The sequence below is a fragment of the Diaporthe batatas genome, assembly GCF_019321695.1.
Source record: "Diaporthe batatas strain CRI 302-4 chromosome Unknown Contig00004, whole genome shotgun sequence".
In the NCBI taxonomy this organism is placed as follows: Eukaryota; Fungi; Ascomycota; class Sordariomycetes; order Diaporthales; family Diaporthaceae; genus Diaporthe; species Diaporthe batatas.
The window spans coordinates 2,069,545-2,088,622 of NW_025408551.1; the positions used below are offsets into that span (position 1 = coordinate 2,069,545).

The window sequence follows — 19,078 nt, forward strand, 5'->3', positions numbered from 1 at the left end:
CTGGGCTGCTGCGAAGGTGTCAGGGTGAGGTGCCCTGGGCCAAGCCTGCCCAGGTGAAACGCCCAGTGATTCCAACCGCTAGTCTCCCTCGACAGCCACCCCTGCTCAAACTTCCCGCGACAGCGGCTTGGCTGCATGGGCCCTGCGTCGCATTGGCCCCAGACCACATCGCCCTGGGAGCCGCTCCATTCGGGCATTTTCCTGCCCACGGAGCTTTCACCTCACTCACCTCACTCGACGTGCACTAGAGTTTGATGTCAGAGCAGTCCAAGTGCCGGAACTTTTATTCTGTCTTGCCTCTGCCCGCACTATATCTCTCTCTCTTTGTGTCACACACCCAACCTTATTGCAGCTGTGATGGTTTTTGTGGGGCCCCGTCCCCTAGTCCCCCGTCTCCCGAATTCCCCTCGCCATCGTCTCGTCTCGGGCCAGCCACGGGACCCAAGCGAACAAGGCTAGGCCCCGTTGGGACTGCGCGACCACACCTGCTCGCCCGTCCACACTCACCCCTTTCAAACACACCCTGGCCCTGAAGACTGTCTCATCCCGTGTCACCGCCAACATCAGACGTCTCAACTCGTGGTCGGCGATATGCCTGCAAACCGAGGAGCGGCGTGGGTGGTTTGTAATGGCCTGCCCGTCGCTCCTATTTCCTTTGTTTCCAGAACCGCTGCGCTGGTCGTGTTTTGATCGAGTCAACACATCTTTTCTTGGGAAACGCCTAATACTACCGATTTCCCGTCATTCTCGTTGATCATACACCCTCAAAGGCTTGGCCCCTTGACGTGGCAGGACGAACCGACCTGAAGCAAGTCTAGCCGTATGATCACCGCCTCGACGCCGCTTGACCCAGCAGCCGCCTCCCTCCTGACGTGCACCATCTAGGAAGCCTGGTGTTTCCTCCTACCACGTCTGATCCCCCGCCTGATTCCTCCTCCTACCTTTTCGCCTCCCCTTCTTCTGATTTGTCTTCCGCCCGAGCAGCTGGTATGCCCTCATCATTTCGCTTCATCACATATTCTGCCTGTGAATATCCTCTGTTATCCCCAATGGCGAAAGACTACCAGGCTGTGCCTCTTGATGAGGAACAGAGCCGGAGCAGCTCAGAGTCCACAGTATACGAGAAGGACAGGTTATCACTCAGGTTAGGGGACGACAAATACCAGCGAAATGCTAGGACAAGAGCCTCGGACTTTGTGTCCAAGCACTGGGCCTGGATAGCCCACGCTGTGCTGCTCACCTTGTCGATGACCTTGTTCACGCTGTCCTTCTGCAACAGGACGGCGAGGCCGTCAGACCTCCAGCACACACAGCAGTTCTCGTCCTACTGTAAGCAAACAACACCTCACCGTCCTTCTATCAGCCACGTCTAACTATCACCTGGCAGCACCGGTGGCCCCCATCGTGCAGTACGACACAGTTCGGTTCAACCTCACACCCATGGTGGATGGCCCCTTTGTCGGGTATGGCCCCAAGGTCGATGAGGCGTGGGACTCCATAGCCAACGACAGTAAGTGGACTGGCCCCCTTGGACTATTGGAGGCCATATGCTAAGACTACTTGAACAGTGGGCGACCAGATGATATCAGAAGCCGAGCTGGACAGGCTAGGACTGCCCAGAAACTCGCTCAAGGTCACGGACCCCAAGACCGGCAAGGAGGGCTACCGCGCCGCAGTCGAGGTCTTCCACCAGCTGCACTGCCTGAACCTGCTGAGGCAGTATGTTTACAAGGAGTACTATGTCAACATCTACAGTGACATCCAGGAAGAGGAGAATGGCCTCAAGGGCCATGTCGGTGAGTCAACAGACCGTGTTGTTTTCATTGGGCCATAACGTGCTGACACTCTTCTTCCAGACCACTGCCTCGAGGCCATCCGGATCAACCTCATGTGCACCGCCGACATTGGCATCTTCACCTTCCGAGAGTACCCAGAGTACGGCTACGAGGACGGTGACTTCTGGCCCGACTTCAGCACCCTGCACACATGCCGCAACTTTGACACCATCCACAAATGGGCCATCGACAACACAGTGTCATGGACCCACGATGTGTAAATGCTTCAGTAGCCTTTGTCAACATTTTATACATTCTACATGGGAGCCCCACCGGCCATGCATGCTCGTTGGCCTGAAACAATGGGAGCGAGCAAGGAGAGCCGGATGATGCCGGGCAGGCTTGAGACACAGCTGCTCTGCACACCCGATGCTTGAGCTGGGGTGGGTGCATCCTTGGTCTGGATAGAATCAGAAGTTCCGGGACTTGCATTCGGCAACCGGGCGCCGAGATCACGAGCAATAATAATGATACATGATACATACACTCTGAGTGATTCGCTGGTGCTGCTGGTGTGAGACCTCGTAAAGTTACCTCACCTTTTGCTGTTGATGGTTGTCTCGCCGGGGCTGAGTTGTCGGATACTTTGCGTGCTTTGAACACGCAAGACGGGCCGGCGTCCAATCCCTGCTGTTAGACGGCACCAATTAGCGTCCCCGGTGTTCGTGCAAAACGCTGATGATCTCTTAGTTGAGGTTTGTTATATAGCGGCAGGGTTGGTGGCCGACTTACCCGGGTTCCAAACAGCGTACCGCGAGAGCTCAGAAGCTTGCTTCCGGCCCGGGTTTGGGATCATCTGGTGTGACCGTAGAGCATACCTTGACAAAAAGAACAGTAATAAGTTGAGGTTGACTGCCGGTCTGTCTGGACAACACCCGCTGGGGTTGAGTTTACCCATGGCAGTTTGTTTAATGCGGATATCATGGCACATGTATATACTAGCAAGCAGACCATAGGTACGGCACCGTGACTGGGTTGGCTTCTTGTCCACCAGGTAGGTCGGAGACGGAGGGAATGGCCAACAGCACATGGGGACTTGTGTGTGGATTTCTGTGACGACGATGGTGGGCTCACGTTGCGCTGTGTTTGGTACCGAACGAACGACTCGGATGTTGAAAATAACCAAGTGTGGTTGGTAATTTGTGTTAACTTATGGTACGCTGCCACCACCTGCCCAGAGGCTTCGGTGAGTGTGTGGAAAACATACGTATTAATACTGCCGATGCGGCTTACTGATTTGTGCACCGACCAACGTTGCTGAAATGGTATTCCATATTGTGCTGGGGGAGGCCCCAAGGCACGCTCGCTAGTGGCCACTGTTGGGGGCAAGCCACAGCCTGGGAGCAGAGACCACGTCTTGTGGTGGATAGCTCCTGTGGCTCTATTATCAATGGCCTTTGCTTGGCTATTGTATCTTATTTAGTTTGTGTGACTCTATAGATTAAGTATATCTTTACATCTACTGTCCTCTGCTAAATGAGATGAGGTTAGTATATTAGACTTGCTAGCCTTATAGGGGTATAGTGGTAGTAGCTCTGGGTATCCCCGAAAACTTGTGGAGCTTTGTATGCAACGTGGCCATGGATCATAGGAAGACATCAAATCGAGGAGGCTGGCTGTAAATTTCTATGGAGTATTCACTGTGTAGAAGAAACAAAAAGGGAGCACTCAAGTGTGATAGTAATGTGCTCCATTTATTAAGACAACCAATGCTAGGTATCGCAGTGAGTGGTGCCTTGCTCAATTCTCAGTGTCATGGGACGTTCAGAACAATTCAGCTTCTTTTAGTGACAAAGCCTTTCATGGGTATTATTGCCCTATTTTGGATGGATAAGCAACTCACTCCTATACGAGATCTACCGATCCGCATCTTTTTATGCAGCCATCAGCGTGGTCAATCCTACATCTCTTGCGCCATCTATCCAATACAGAACCACCGTGTTATTTAAGCACCCTCTGACATCAGCGTGAATGCTGCTGGATACGGGGAACTCGTTGTGCGGATGGCTCGTGCTACGGCACTGTAGCGCACTTGTAGTGCCACAGGCTAAAGAATGGGGCACAAGAGCTTACCAGTCTGTGACAACTTTCTGAATGCCCAGGTGGTATCTAGGTCCGATTGAAATATACATCCTTGTCTTCCTGCCCTACGATTACAAATTAAGTTTTATCAAAATGAAATGCTCGAATTAAACACATGGCGTGGACGGCTTTTGGAAAGCATTGACGGTTTGTTGAACGCCGTCGATCGAGAATGTGCATCTAGCATTATTTTGGTACGGCGACTAACCACGGCTAATTGCAGCATTCTACAATTCTAAAAGTTGGCTTGTTTTAGCCCAATCCACTTTGTTAGCCGTGAACGGTGCTGCATCTGAGAAGACTCTCCTCGGCCTTTTCCTTTTTCCAAAACCACAAGCTGAGAATCACTACAAACCACACACTCCCGCCAGCATGGATAAATCTCCGCCGACCAAAATTCAGAAGAAGAAGAAGGAGCGACGCCATGACCGAAGTGAAAGGGCCTTCGCCGCGTCCCTCGCACAACACATCTCGAGCATCGCCAAGGAAAACAGGGAGGCCAACGCCCGCAGGGAACTCGTCCTGCTGCGCTCTACCGCCGAGCTCCGCTTCCTGGGGGATGTCGTCATCGACCAGTCCAGAGACGATGCCATTGCCGCGGCGACCAAGGCACGTCGGCCGGGCCCCGAATGCAACGAGGATGAGCTAATTTTCTATGTCGACGGCTCGTCGTTTCACAAAAGAGGGAAGAATAACGCAAGGAGATGCGCAGGTGCTGCCGTTGTGTTTCAAGCTGACGATGGCCGGGACTGGCAAGAACGTGTCTTCCCCCTGCCGGCCGACTCTGACGCATCTACTGCCGAGATGGTAGCTATTTCGGAGGGGCTGGCAGTCGCCCTGTCGCAGACACTGCTTCGGCCGGCATCTGGTGTTCGCAAGGTGGTGGTATTCTCTGATTGCCAGGAGGCATTGAGCTGCGTGGATGGGCTACGACAACATACGTTCAGCGAGGGGTGGCTCCGTGGCGAGGAGAATTCGGTCCTGCGCAAGCTTATTACCAGGTCACAGTATTTTGGCAAGCTGGGCATCTCGGTTGAGCTTCGTTGGGTCCCGGCCCACTCGGGCGTGGAAGGGAACACACGTGCTGACGCAGCTGCTCGAAGCGCGGCTGCAGGCGACAGTGCTGGCCGCCGACTCAAAAACGGTGTCTATCTGGACGAGGCGCTTCGATTGATGGAGCTTGAGGTTACTGGGGAACACAAGGAAGACAAACCTGTTCGGGCAAGGAGGCAGCGATCTTCTAGGTTTCTACCTAAAGGTCATCCACAGCTGAACGCCGGAAGAACTCGCACATACAGCATACCCGGATCGCCATCAAGCTGTGCAGGTGCGCGGTAGCCCGCCAGCGAGACGCCACCGACTACCAAACCTGTCTACGGACCACAGGAGGTCACTAGTCGTGAGATTGGGGGACATGCGGACCGTCACCAGAGGAATTGCTGCCCTGGCGATACTGGATCTGAGGCTCAGTGAACTTTTGAAACTGTCATGAACCGTTTTTATTGTCAGCGGGGAAGACTGAGTAGGATGCGGAGAAAAACGAAAGAAAAAACCCGACCCCCAAGAGTACCAACCACAGGGTCCGTACGAATCGAACGCCGCTCTGTCCCTTGACAGGTCCCTCAATCAGAGGTGTCACCACGGGGCGGCTCAGGGGGGTTCCTACATGTAATTGGGTGATCCAGAGGCAACTGAGAGGAACTTGTTGGGAGGATGGGCGTCTAACAGAGTAAGAGCATTGGTAGGCAGCAGCGGGATAGAAGTGCAGTAGGCGGCTGATTTATAGCCCAGAAGAGGAATTAGGGTGAAGACAAGAAAATAGAAGTGGGACATCTGGAATGAGGATGTCGCCGTCGGTGTGATGTTGAGTGGGGAGTGCTGCACGTGAAGACGGAAGAGCGAAGAGAGAAGATAAAAGGATGAAGGGCGAAGATGGAAGAGGGCAACTGTTCGTTTGAGTGCCCTTGATCCACGATAAGTCCCTTCCCTGGCTCTTTGCCCCAATCGCTCAGCATAGCAATATGACAGCTTGACGTTTGGTCATGGTTTTTACAGACTGAATCTCGATTCCACATCTTGCCCAAGCGATAGGCTGAGAGGTCTTGAATTTTCTGTTCCACACTCGACGCCTTGAATCCATGCTCTGTTTCTCCTGAATTTCGTGACGGGCAGAGGCGATCCCAGCCAGATGAATTACTGGAGGAGCTCCTCGGCGGAAGAGATCCATGCATTACGAGACTTGGTGCCATGTATCAACACCAACAACTCAGGGCAAGAGTATTCGAAACTTATCAACTTTTATCGAATGATTGTGTTATTATTGAGTGGTTTTAGATGTTTCCAATCCTGTCCGAGTCCACAAGTATTTCCAAACGACCGACTGCAGAATGGACTATGTCCCAAGCTCCAGCTCGAGACCCATTATTTCTGGCCCAAGGCGACCAGGAGCATGCCTGCATGCACACATACTTCAATTCTTTTGCTCAGAACATCTTTCCGGAAGTGCTGGTCCTGTGATGCCTATCTACGATCCTGAACTCTTACCCGGGTCGCCGCCTGCGGGCTCACCACTTCTCCTCCCTGCAACATGACTCCACGGGTCATCTTGAGAGCTGCCCACCCAGTGGGCAAGAGAGGCGCTCATCTTGGCCTTCTTGGGCGCTGGGTTTGTTCCGCTGCCGCTGTGAGCCCGATGGTTGTTGCTAGTGGGCTGTGAACTAGTGGCCCATGTACCAATCCCCAGCAGGTCGCTGTTGTCGGACGAGTTCCTGTGACTTTCTCAGCCTCACACTATCCATATGTGAGTGATGAAACCAAAATGTAGAGGCTTACATGCTTCCGATTCTTGCATGGGTCCTTGGAGGTTGCAAGTTCTAGGGACCAAGCTGTCACACCCGCGGACACTGAAAGAAAGAAATGTGAAAAGAATGGCGGTGGCCTTGATTACGATGGTACAAAGATTCGGAGACTGAGGGAAAAATATAGTAATTAGGAACGTGATTGAGAATTTTGAGCGAGTGTTTGAATTGTAATTACTCAAGGGAAGCTTAGGGACCGAGATGAGTCCCAGGCATGAGCCTCGCGGCCCATTATCTTGCTTTTATATGCCTGGGGACACAGCGTTCTACTCTCCCCCAACTAGGTATTCTATTTCGAATGCCTCAGCTTGCGAGACCAAAACCCATCAGCCTCGGCGCTTTGCAGCTGAAATGGGAACGTCGACCGATGCAAAAGGCGCCCGCATTAGGCCCTCAAAAGCCGTTCACCACCTCAGCGGCATGACGGCATGTCGTACGCCGCTCGAGAACAAACGCCGTGCTGAAGCCCGGGAGAAAAGCTAGCAGTGATTGAAGCTTTTTGCGCCGTTCCGTAATCGCCGGCCATTGGGGGCACCGGCCGGGCTAATGCACGGTCGGAGGTCGTGGTCGTGCTGGAGCCTTGCGGGCTGAGCGGCCTCCACAGGCCGAGTGACGGCCGATTGGGCACATTATACCGCTACACGCCAATGTGGTCGTAGTCCGAGATCTTGTGTGACGCGTTGTCGCTTCCGCACGTCTGGTTGGGAGATTGGCTGCTGTCTGGGGTTTGGGGGCCAAGCGCTGCGGGCCGAGGGCGTGCTGCTGTGGCTGCAGGCTGCTGGGCCGCTGGCTGCAACTGTGGTGCCACGCGACGGGGGTGGCTGTTCCTTTTTGTGCAAGCACTCGTATCCTTTAAATACGCACATCTCGCACTTTTGTGCGCTTCGTCGTCGCATTGGTCTTTCTCCGAGGCTCTGCTGGCTAGAGGCCTCAAGGTGAACGCATCAGGTCCCTCTGGATAATCGGGAACAATCCCTAATGGCTGATCACCGACATGGCTGTGTAACGGAGAAGAGGCATTGTGAAGAGAACTATGTAGACACAATCGGCTGTGCCTGGTAGACTGAAACAGTCCTATAAGTATGAGACAACTGAACAAATCTATTCTCTCAGCCATAGCGTCAAGCCTCATTGAGACTCAATTGTTATTGGCTCATCCCAATGCTTTTGAAGATTCGAACAAGTTGAAATTCTGTCCCAAAGGGAGTTGCATGCCAAGTATTGCGTTGTTGTACCCCAGGCACTCAGCGGGCCTTAGCCTTTCTACAAATGAGGTTCCTTTCTCTGCTCAAGTGCCTCAGTGGATCTTCCACCGAGTAAGAGGGGGGCAAGTTAACGGATCAAAAGAACGGGGTTGAGCTATTAATACCAGTTTAGACATATAATTCTTAACAATTCTGTATAGACTTCGTTTGAGTTCGTCCTATTCAATCTGGGATTGCAGTGAAGTAGGGAAGAGGCAACGACAGAAGCAACACCGCATTACCCATCCTCAAAAGACATCTCAATAACTCTATGAGTGACGCGCTTAAGTCACATTCACTCACCTGTGACCCGGTTCTGTGATCACATAAGTGCTACAGAAGATCCCAAATAGGTGACGAGCTCGAACCGAAAACCTGTGCGGCTGCATCTGGGAACATGAGGAACTCAGCTCGTGCCCCTTTTGAGGTGCGTCGTCACATCTCTGCCGCTTGACGATTCATATTGCCGCAAGCCACTGGATTGGACCAGATCGTGTGTCCGTGTCAAAAGCGGTGACAACCTATCGGATACAGAAGCTCGATAATGACTTGTCCGAGGTGGTGCCGAACTGTGAGGCCCTGCGTGCATCGGACGAAGGGCGTTTCGTGGGGATGAAAGCCATGTGAAACCGTTTAATACCATGTCATTGCGATTGGATGACATTGAAGATCAAGGCTTTCTTGTGTCGAGCACCCGGGGCCAGTTTGTTCAGCGCGTGGCTCGAAAAGGGGAACGCGTATCGTTCTCAGCACGCCCTGCTGGCTGTGAAACTATTATCCTGTTCGACCGTCGGGCCCGCAGATAAACTTCACGCCAGACACCGTCTGATGTCGCCAGCAGATTTCGATGCCACGTGATGTGATGTCTGGTAAGGCAGCCTCGGCTATAAGACAGCTCATTATGCCGGTCCCAAACCGTCTCAATCTGCGTCTGATATTTGGGCCGACTCCGACGAGCGTCAGGACATAACGTCGAGAATGGCGTGTTACCTCAGAGCGATTGCTCTGAAAGCAGGCCGGCCTATCAAGCTGGTGGATGTGCCAGCCGTTACTGGAAGTAGCTGGTGGAATGCACGCTTACAGCTTGGTTCACTCTGTCTTCTCTTAAGCACAACTAGATCGCCCCAGCCATATCCATGGAAGTGGCCAAAAATAGGCCGCATCATCGGAATTACGGCGTGAAGTAGCTTCGTCCTAGATGGCACGCCTGAGTTCACCAGAAAGTACCAGGCTCTATCCTCGAATAGAATGCTGAGTCACACAGCCGAAGCTGCAGGACCGCCGGTGGGACGGCCCCAACCTCGGGCGTCACTGCAGTGCCTGCCTGACTAGTCGCAGTGTAATTCTGCAACGGTGGTGCCGACGCAGCTGACCAGGACCAAGTTGCCAAAAAGACAACCACGCCCGACTATGCGGACTGGCGATGGTGTGGCGCCTTTGATGGCTGGCTCCCGAGCAGTCACGTGCCCAAGCCATCTTTCTCAACAAGCTTCATGAGGGTGCCGAGCAAACACCCTAGGGCAGAAGCGCTCGGACAGGAGGTTCCTGCTGACAATGGTGTCGCATTGTACCGTGTGTGGGCTAAAGTTGGGACGACGAGTCGCCTGGCCCTAGGGAGACGGGACGAGCTGTGCGGGAGACTTGGTGTGTGGAGAGAAGAGGTTCGGCTTATTAGTGTGGCGATGGAGAGGCCCTCGGAACATTTTGCGGTAGGCCAGGTAGCAGATGCGCCACCTCGGCCCACTGCAAGCTCGCAGCGCAGGTATGTTGCCTGCTGGGTGGGTGGATGACGACGACGGTTCGTGCTGCGGGTTTGGTTACTTCCCTTACCCTCACCCTCCCCTCCCTCGGCCTGCAAGTCTTGCAGCTGCATGATACCTGCAACCCAGCGCTTGCAGTCCGTTTTAGCGTGCGAGTGTGTTGCGGCCCCCCTTGTTTTGGATCCGCCGACCTGGTGGTAGGATGATAGTAAGCACCGTGTACTTGTTATGCATCGCCCGTCCAGCCGTCCACCGTCCTGTTCAAGGCGAGGGACTTTAGAATGGCACGGTGACCTGTGCTGCATCCTGCGGTAAGCCGGACGGCGAATCCCAGCACGTCTATGCCAAACCAATCGTGGAGAGGCTGGATGAAAGTGTCAAGTGTCCTTCTGGTCTGAGCCAGGGCCATCCGATCATGTAGGACATGGCATTGCACGGCTGGAGCATGCATGCATCCTGGCAGGATACCATGGAAAGACGAAAGCGTATGAATCAACACTGGTTGGGAAATCCGTGAGTGAGACGGAGATGGAACAGAGATCTGATGTTCCCAAGGTCGACTGCGTGTGTGGCCGTCGGGTCAGCCCAGGCTGCCTACGTGAGGCCAGTATGGAATATCCCATTGGGCCCCAACTTTATTTTAGACGCCGTGATGAAATGTACGGCCGGCGCACAGACGTCAGAAACGTCTCAAGCGCCCACGCCGGCTGGGGAGGGGTTGGACAGGGGGCAGGCCTGGCCTCCTGGCCTTCTCTGGCCTTCTGACCCCAAAACAAAAACCCTGAATACCCGACCTGCCACCTGCTTTCGACTCGGTCCCAATGGACGTTTCTAGCACAGGCAAAAGCCGAGCCTGCCTCACCGGCAAGAGCCACGTTTTCCATCGCGGCCTAGCCTGATCGGGCAGCTCGTCCAGCAACTCCCAGAGTTAGTCCGTTCAGGCATTTGCCGCCCCCACAGGCGAGATGTCGCCTCCTTGTCAACCCAGTCCTGCCAGTCCGACTGGCGAGCCACCCAACGGCGCACGGCGGTCGATGATGCACATGTGGTAGCTGCATGCTGGAGAGAAGCGACTGCACCCGTACCTGTCCTGTCAGCCTGTCTGCTCGCCTCCGCCTGCTTGAGCAGAGGCCCGTGGCACACTCCATCTTGAATAGAGAGGGGAGTGGATGACAGTATGTCTACCTCACCATGGGGCACGTACGTGTTTATCTGTTGATCGCACGAGGCCGGGTGGCGGCAGCCACAAGGAACCACGGGCTTCTGCCTGTACGAGCAGTGTACCCGGATGTCTAGTGGTCAGCACTCTACGACGGATGTATCTTGGCGGTGTTGATCAGTACAGAATACTCCGATCAGTACAGAGTACTCCTGAGGGCCGACTGGCGGCAGGCCACACACACACAGTACCTGGGTACTCCGTACACGGGTGCTTGACGCACCACAGCACCGCAGCCCGAGAGAGGAAGGGGCACCCTTGGCTGGGCAAGGTTGCGGTGGGTGGCCCGATTCGGCTGCGGGCAGGGTTTGTTTTGGGTGGGGACCCACTCGGCTGCGCTAGGCCGCGCCGCCCCATTCTTTTCAGCAACCAAGCGGGAGGTTAGGTGAGTTTCTCTGTGTGATGGACACAGGCGGGGCTAACGGGCAGACGGGCTGGTGGTTTGCAGCCTGCCACCTGCCTCGCCTTGCCTCGCCTGTCTGGTACGGGGTACCCAGGTACCTACACTAGGCATCGCCATCCATGTCCGTGCCCATGCCACCACCCCCCCTGCCCAATGCCCCCGTTCCCACCCTCTACGGAGTACTGTGGTACCTACCAGGGCACGGCCGCCAGGGCCACTTGGTGCTCAGGCTGGGGCTTGGCTCGGGTTCCCTAAAATCAGTCGTGCGTGCTTGCTTCTTGCTTCCTCAATCTCGCGCGCCTCTCCTCTTCTCTGCCCCTGCCGTGCTCCCGCCCTCCTCCACGACACGACAAGGCTTCACCCAACCCAGGTCTGAAAGGCGCCTTGCTCATCAACCACCATCTCGCCGCCCGCCCGCCTCCTCATTGCCCCGACGTCGTCAATAGCCGACGGTGGAGCTCACCATCCCACGCTCTCCGCGAAAAAACACACGACAGAGGTAGCCCGCGCTTGGATCGCAATCCCACAGGCTCACCCAGCTCAGCTCCAAACCCACCACGACCGCCGCTGGTCCGACTCAGCCATCGTGACCCGGACCGGCGCCCGCCCCAACGAGTTGAGAACACCCGATAGCTTCAAGCAGCACCAGCTGTGACCCTCGCCACAGCGCCGTCACCAGGCCCTGCCGCCATCTCAAACACCATCAAAAACAGCAGCGCATACAACCCCGGGTATCGCAATCATGTCCATGTATCCGCACCGAGGCATGGGGGGCGTCCCGCCTGGAGGGAACGGCGCGTCCCGCCTGAACGAGCTGCTCGACAACATCCGCTCCGAGTTCGAGACCCAGGGTCGCCAATGCGAAAACTACGAGCACCAGAGTGAGCATGCCTCGGCCACACGGCCAGCAACGCCACTGCGCCATCCCAGCGCAGCCTCTCCAGCCCCCGCGTCTAACACGTGTCACAGTCCAAACCCAAGTGAACGAAATGCAATTGGTCCGTGAGAAGGTTTACGCTATGGAGCAAACCCACATGGCGCTGAAGCAGAAGTATGCCATCTCCAAGCTCTCCACTGCGCCCGCCGCACATTCGCTGACGTCCACGCCCGCAGGTTCGAAGAAGAGGTCACGCACCTTCGTCGACAGCTCGAACAGGCCCGAGGCGGCGCTCCTCAGGGCGCCATGGTCGGCCCCCCTCCCCACCAGGGCCCGCCACAAGCTCCTCCTCCGGCCATTGGCATGGGCACGAACGCATTCAGCGCCATCATGTCCGGCCAGGGTGGCCAGGGCGGCCCTATCCCGCCGCCTCCTCCACCACCCCAGGAGCAGCAGGGCCCTCCTCACCAGATGCCGCAGCCTCCGCCGGGGCTCCAGGGCCCCCCGCCGCCCCCTCCGCCACCAGCGCAGGCACCTCCTTTCCAGCAGCAGTACCCCCAAGGCCCAGCCCCGGGCGGCTTCCCATCCCAGCCTCCGCAGAGCACCGCCAGCCCCGGGCCTGGTAAGCGCGGTGGCCCGGGCAGGCCCCCAGCCGGTGGCCCCGCGACTCCTCAGATCAACACCCCCATCCCGTACCCCGGACCTGGAGGCCCGGGCCAGTCCCCTCAGGTCGGAACCCACCCGACCCCGGACCACGCCCGGATGGCTCAGCCGCACCACCCTCCCAACAACGCCCTTGGTGACCTCGATATGGAGCGACTTGCCCCCCAGCACAAGAAGGCAAGGGATGACTGGTTCGTAGTCTTCAACCCGACTGTCCCACGCATGCTCGATGTGGATCTGGTCCACACCCTGGCGCACGAGAGCGTGGTCTGCTGTGTCCGCTTCAGCATGGATGGAAAGTACGTCGCGACTGGCTGCAACAAGTCTGCTCAGATCTACGATATCATCTCTGGAGAGAAGATTTGTGTGCTGCAGGACGACAACGCCGACACTGGCGGCGACTTGTACATCCGCAGCGTCTGCTTCAGTCCTGATGGCAAGTACCTCGCCACCGGCGCCGAGGACAAGCTCATCCGCGTCTGGGACATCCAGACTCGCACCATCCGAAACACCTTCTCTGGCCACGAGCAGGACATCTACAGCCTTGACTTCTCCCGGGACGGCAGGACCATTGCGTCGGGCAGTGGTGACCGCACCGTTCGTCTCTGGGACATTGAGTCTTCCAGCAGCGTGCTCACCCTCACAATCGAGGATGGCGTCACTACTGTTGCCATATCTCCTGACTGCCGACTTGTCGCAGCTGGTTCGCTGGACAAGAGCGTGCGTGTCTGGGACATCAACACCGGTCATCTTGTCGAGCGCCTGGAGGGCCCTGACGGCCACAAGGATAGTGTCTACAGCGTTGCCTTCTCCCCTAGTGGCAAGGACCTTGTCAGCGGCAGTCTCGACAGGACCATCAAGATGTGGGAGCTCAGCTCGTCGCGGCCCGGACAGATGAACCAGGCTCCCAAGGGCGGGCGTTGCGTCAAGACTTTCGAAGGCCACCGGGTAAGTACACCACTCGAGCGACATCCCAGCCCGTGAAATCTAACATGGCATAGGACTTTGTTCTCTCCGTTGCCTTGACACCAGATGCCCAGTGGGTCATGTCAGGTTCCAAGGACCGAGGGGTGCAATTCTGGGATCCCAGAACCGGAAACACCCAGGTCATGCTGCAGGGCCACAAGAACAGTGTTATCTCTGTCGCCCCCAGCCCCACCGGAAACTACTTCGCCACCGGCTCTGGAGACATGCGTGCTCGTATCTGGTCGTACACCCGAACTGGTCCTTAGGTGGATACGCCAGTGATACGCCAGCGACACAGAGCCGAGCAACGGCGAACACTGAGTTGCGGCCCGAGTTGATGTTGCTCGGCGGGCCAGAAGACGCGAATGGTCAGCGACCTCTATTGACAGTTTAAAACAAAAGGCGCCCACGACTTTGAGGTTATTCAGTCTACCGGTGCGAAGTAGAGGACAAGTGCCGAGTCTGTCTTGTGTGTCGGAATCAGCATTAGCCCCCAACAGTAGCAGATAACCCAGGCTGCCCGCGCATGCTTAGAGAAGGATACTCCAGGGCGCTCTTTCATCTTCGAGTTTGGGTAAAAAGTCTTGGCCGGGCGTCTGTGCAGTTGAAAAGAACAAAAAAAATGCGATTGAAGATGGATACGGGAATGTTTGGCATTGGAAGACTACGCGAAGGGGGGGGGGTGGATTTATGGGCAGGAACCTGGGCAAGGTTTCGAAGGCGACTTTCGTAATGACTAGATGTGTATTTCTGATTCGCTACGATTTTCCATCTTGGATATGTGTTTGTGTGTTGTCGTCGAGTTGAGATGGGGCGACAGGGCGTCACCCTGTGCGGTCAGCGTGCTGCTTGCATCGGCGCAAGCTCATTTCCCTCTTGTCGAGAAGTTGTCGCAAGCCCTAGGCGGGAATATGAACAAACGTAGTGAAAAGGGACCTGCGAGAGGGCCTCGCTGAAGCATCCACTGTATTAAGCTTCGTTTGCCTCGGACTGGTCAGAGACCGGCGGTCGTTCGCCCTACATGAGAGAGCTGAACAGGTCGTCAAACTCATCGCCTCCTTTCTTCTTTTTCTTTTTCTTGGCCTTCTTCTCCTCCTTCGATGACTCCGGCCGTGTCGGCTTCTCTGACTTGCCTATCCTAGATGCCCCAGCATCCTCCGTCCTGGACCGCTTCTTCCCTTTGCCCTCGCCCTTCTCGGGCCTCCTCTCCTTGCTAGGCGCGTGCTTGGGTGGTGGTGGTGACGAATACCGGGGCCTCGAGACAACACCGCCGTCGCCTTCCCCATCGTCGTCATCGTCGCCGAGCTCGTCTCTCGAGATGGCTACTCCCAGGTCGTCCTCCTGCTCAACGCCCCTGACCACCGGAGGCGGCACGCCACCGCCCTTGGCGGCAATGCCGGCTACCCTCACCTGTTGCACGGGGGCCGGCCCGGCCGCATCGGTCTCATCAACGCCCTCCTCCGGCTCGGCGGGCCTCACGAATGGGGCGACGGCCGCCTCCACCTGCGCCAGCACGCCGATGAGCATCAGGCCCAGCTGGGCGAACTGCCTGTCCGCCAGGAGCTGCGTGAATGCCCTAATTGTCGGTCCGCGCCGTCAGCCAGGCTGCCCTTTCTGTGTCTGTGCGAGCCTGAAGAGGGCAGAAGCCCGGAATGGGGGTACTCACTCATATGCCTTGACGACGGCCACATCATGCACCCACTGCGCCCTCGCCTCGACCCGCTCCAGCCCCGGCAGCTTCGCCACGGCCCCCTTGTCGTTGGGTTTCCTCCGCTTTGTCGCAGGCACGACGGAAGATGATGATGACAGGTACTCGGCGCGCTGCACCGCGTCCCCCAGGTCAGGCGCGAGCTTGCGCACGCTGCGGCGCAGCATGTCGAAGGGCCCCCACCATCGCGTGCCGCGGTGCTGGTTCTTGTTGCGGTGGACGAAGCCGTCGAGGAGCTGGGCTGCCGTGGAGAGGTGCGAGTGGGAGGCCTGGAGGATTCCTAGGTCTGTGGGGGTTTTTGGGCTGGGTTTTGGTGTGTTGTTGGACATGGCGGATTGTGATGGATGGATGGGGTGGGGCGGACAAGATGAGCGTGTAAGTCAGATAATTATCATCTTCGAAATAATGCATGTACTAGTAGACTGTGAGGTGAGTCCATCGTCGATTTCTGGCTGGCTGAGGGTTAGACCCTGATCTGGTCACATTGGACGCTAGCCTAATTGAGACTAGATCATCACGTCGGTCGACAACCTTGGGGGCAAGGTTCCGCCTTCCATAATCAGAACCTGGCAGGGACTTGGAACGTGTGGGCAGAATCCAGAATTGCGGGGGAGGGGTCCTGCGGGTAGCTAAAATTTCGCGACTCGTTTCTGCCGCGTTTTCGCTCCGTCTCGCGCAGGAAAGAGAGAAAAAGATGTCGAGGATCACTTTCCCAAGGGCGTGGTCCATCCAGTCCCCAGCTTCAGACTGCCACCAACCCCCCTGAGCGATCTCTTCGTCTTGGATTGATTCTCCCCCGCCACAATGGCCTCCCAGTCCATCCGCATCCTGCTTATCGGCAACGGCGGCCGTGAGCATGCCCTCGCCTGGAAGCTCAGCCAGTCGCCCCTCGTCGAGTCCATCATCGCCGTCCCTGGAAATGGTGGCACCGCGGCCTGCCCCAAGGTGACCAACAACTCGTCCGTCTCCGCCGAGGACTTCCCTGGCCTCGTCGCCCTCGCCCAGCAGGAGAAGATCAACCTCGTCGTCCCCGGCCCCGAGGCTCCTCTTGTCGCCGGCATCGAGGCCTTCTTCACCAATGTGGGCATCCCGTGCTTCGGGCCCTCAGAGGCCGCGGCGCGCATGGAGGGCAGCAAGACCTTCTCCAAGGACTTCATGAAGAAGCACAACATCCCCACCGCGGCCTACGAGAACTTCTCCGACTACGAAAAGGCCAAGGCCTACATCGACTCGGTCCAGCACGACATCGTCATCAAGGCCACTGGCCTGGCCGCCGGAAAGGGCGTCATCATCCCCACGTCCAAGGAGGAGGCCCACCAGGCGCTCAAGGAGATCATGGTCGACCAGGCCTTCGGCGACGCCGGCAGCGAGGTTGTCATCGAGGAGTTCCTGACCGGCGACGAGCTGAGCGTGCTGTCCTTCTGCGACGGCTACACCATCAAGTCCCTGCCCCCGGCCCAGGACCACAAGCGCATTTTTGATGGCGACCAGGGCCCCAACACTGGCGGCATGGGCTGCTACGCGCCGACCAACATCGCCACGCCCGAGCTGATCGCAACTATCGACAAGGAGGTTCTTGAGCCCACCATCGCCGGCCTGAGGAACGACCGGATGCCCTTCAAGGGCTGTCTCTTCACCGGTCTCATGGTCGGCCCCAAGGGCGTCAAGGTCCTCGAGTACAACGTGCGCTTCGGTGACCCCGAGACCCAGACCGTCCTCCCCTTGCTGACAGAGGACACCGATCTGGCCGAGATCATGCTGGCCTGCGCCAAGGGTTACCTGAGCTCTATGGACTTCAAGGTGCAGCCCAGGTTCAGCGCGACCGTGGTCGTCGCCGCGGGCGGATACCCCAACAGCTACGCCAAGGGGACCCCCATGACCGTGGGGACCCCTGCTGCCGGCAGTGATATCACCATCTTCCACGCCGGCACCAAGCTGGTCGGCTCCCAGCTCCAGACGTCTGGCGGCCGGGTGATTGCTGCCAACGCCGTCGGCTCAAGCCTCGAGGAGGCCGTCAAGAAGGCCTACGAGGAAGGCATCAAGCTCATCCAGTTTGACAACATGTTCTACCGCAAGGACATTGCACACCGCGCATTCAGGAAATCTGGCGCTGCCCCGAGCGCAGGGCTCACCTATGCCCAGGCCGGTGTCAGCATCGATGCGGGCAACGAGCTCGTCGAGATGATCAAGAAGGCCGTGCGGTCGACCGCCAGGCCTGGCGCCGATGCCGAGATTGGTGGCTTCGGCGGCGAGGTCGACCTGTCGGCTGCTGGCTACCCCGATGCCCCCGTGCTGGTCGGCGCCATCGACGGCGTCGGCACGAAGCTGATCATCGCGCAGAGCATGAAGAAGCACGACACGGTTGGCATCGACCTGGTGGCCATGAACGTGAACGACCTGATCGTGCAGGGCGCCGAGCCCGTCATGTTCCTGGACTACTACTCGTGCAGCAAGCTTGAGCCAGCCGACGCGGCGGCCTTTGTCTCCGGCGTGGCCGAGGGCTGCCGGCAGTCCAAGTGCGCGCTCGTCGGCGGCGAGACGGCCGAGATGCCGGGCATCTACCACGGCGAGGACTACGACGCGGCCGGCGCAGCCATCGGCGTCATGCGCAAGGAGGCCCGCCTGCCCCGCCTGGCCGACATGGCCGAGGGCGACGTCCTCCTCGGGCTGGCGTCCAACGGCGTGCACTCCAACGGCTTCTCGCTGGTCCGCCGCATCGTCGACCGCGCCGGGCTCAGGTACGCCGACGCCTGCCCCTGGGACGGCGCCGCCGGCACCGTCGGCGAGAGCCTGCTCACCCCGACCCGCATCTACGTCAAGCCGCTGCTCAAGGTGCTCGGCCAGAACCTCCTCAAGGGCCTGTCGCACATCACCGGCGGCGGCCTGACGGAGAACGTGCCGCGGGCGCTGCCCAAGACCCTCGCCGCCGAGATCGACGTGGCCAGCTGGGAGGTCCCCGCCGTCTTCAGGTGGCTGCGCAGGGCGGGCGACGTCGCGCCCAAGGAGATGGCGCGGACGTTCAACAACGGCGTCGGCATGGTCGCCGTCGTCTCTGCTGCGGATGCGGACCAGGCTGTCAAGGTGCTGGAGGCCGAGGGCGAGACGGTCTACAGGATCGGGCGGCTGGTCAAGAGGAGCGAGGGTGGGGAGGGATGTGTCCTCAAGGGGCTGGAGTCTTGGGCTTAAGATGGATAGATATCAGGTGGAAAGGGAATCGGCTTTGGCGCTTGGACTTGGAATGGGGGGAAGGAAAAGTAAATCAACATGTTGTTTTGTTCGCATAGATCTATGTATGTGTGCTGTCCTCATCCGTGATGGGCCCGTATCTACACTTGAGCTTGTCCTGTGTCTTGACCTGATCCCAACTGCTTCTGGCCCAATCCATGAGCTGGCCCTTGCTTCAGTCTTGTTCGTCTCAGTTGGACCCTGAACCAACTTGTGTTATGGGTGCTTCAACTGGTTT

At 57.5% G+C, this 19,078-nt stretch overlaps 4 protein-coding genes across 4 annotated transcripts; 3 read left to right on the forward strand and 1 right to left on the reverse strand.

The window, feature by feature from the left end:
• Positions 1-531: 531 nt before the first annotated feature.
• Positions 532-2,321, forward strand: KVR01_004129 (uncharacterized protein). The gene is made up of 4 exons (XM_044782525.1): positions 532-1,329; positions 1,388-1,510; positions 1,569-1,796; positions 1,857-2,321. Exons 1-4 carry the CDS (start codon positions 990-992, stop codon positions 2,054-2,056), a joined length of 891 nt encoding a protein of 296 aa, XP_044646293.1. The 5' UTR covers positions 532-989; the 3' UTR covers positions 2,057-2,321.
• Positions 2,322-12,143: 9,822 nt separating this feature from the next.
• On the forward strand, positions 12,144-14,173 carry KVR01_004317 (uncharacterized protein; the record flags this gene model as incomplete). The annotated part of the gene is made up of 4 exons (XM_044789147.1): positions 12,144-12,282; positions 12,371-12,452; positions 12,515-13,889; positions 13,943-14,173. The coding sequence occupies 4 exons, from the start codon at positions 12,144-12,146 to the stop codon at positions 14,171-14,173; spliced, it is 1,827 nt and encodes a 608-aa protein (XP_044646481.1).
• Positions 14,174-14,924: 751 nt separating this feature from the next.
• On the reverse strand, positions 14,925-15,944 carry KVR01_004049 (uncharacterized protein; the record flags this gene model as incomplete). Its single annotated transcript, XM_044782319.1, has 2 exons — positions 14,925-15,483; positions 15,574-15,944. 2 exons carry the CDS (start codon positions 15,942-15,944, stop codon positions 14,925-14,927), a joined length of 930 nt encoding a protein of 309 aa, XP_044646213.1.
• A 289-nt stretch (positions 15,945-16,233) lies between these two features.
• KVR01_004386 (bifunctional aminoimidazole ribotide synthase/glycinamide ribotide synthase) lies at positions 16,234-19,028 on the forward strand. Its single transcript, XM_044783896.1, has one exon. The coding sequence runs from the start codon at positions 16,420-16,422 to the stop codon at positions 18,799-18,801; it is 2,382 nt and encodes a 793-aa protein (XP_044646550.1). The 5' UTR covers positions 16,234-16,419; the 3' UTR covers positions 18,802-19,028.
• The last annotated feature ends 50 nt before the right edge of the window (positions 19,029-19,078 follow it).

Bases quoted from the DNA above. Each gene is read 5' to 3' on its own strand.
- KVR01_004129 (XM_044782525.1), top strand. From the start codon at position 990: ATGCCCTCATCATTTCGCTTCATCACATATTCTGCCTGTGAATATCCT. The intron at 1,330-1,387 runs GTAAGCAAACAA...ATCACCTGGCAG, and splicing joins ACAGCAGTTCTCGTCCTACT to CACCGGTGGCCCCCATCGTG. The intron at 1,797-1,856 runs GTGAGTCAACAG...CTCTTCTTCCAG, and splicing joins TGGCCTCAAGGGCCATGTCG to ACCACTGCCTCGAGGCCATC.
- KVR01_004386 (XM_044783896.1), top strand. From the start codon at position 16,420: ATGGCCTCCCAGTCCATCCGCATCCTGCTTATCGGCAACGGCGGCCGT.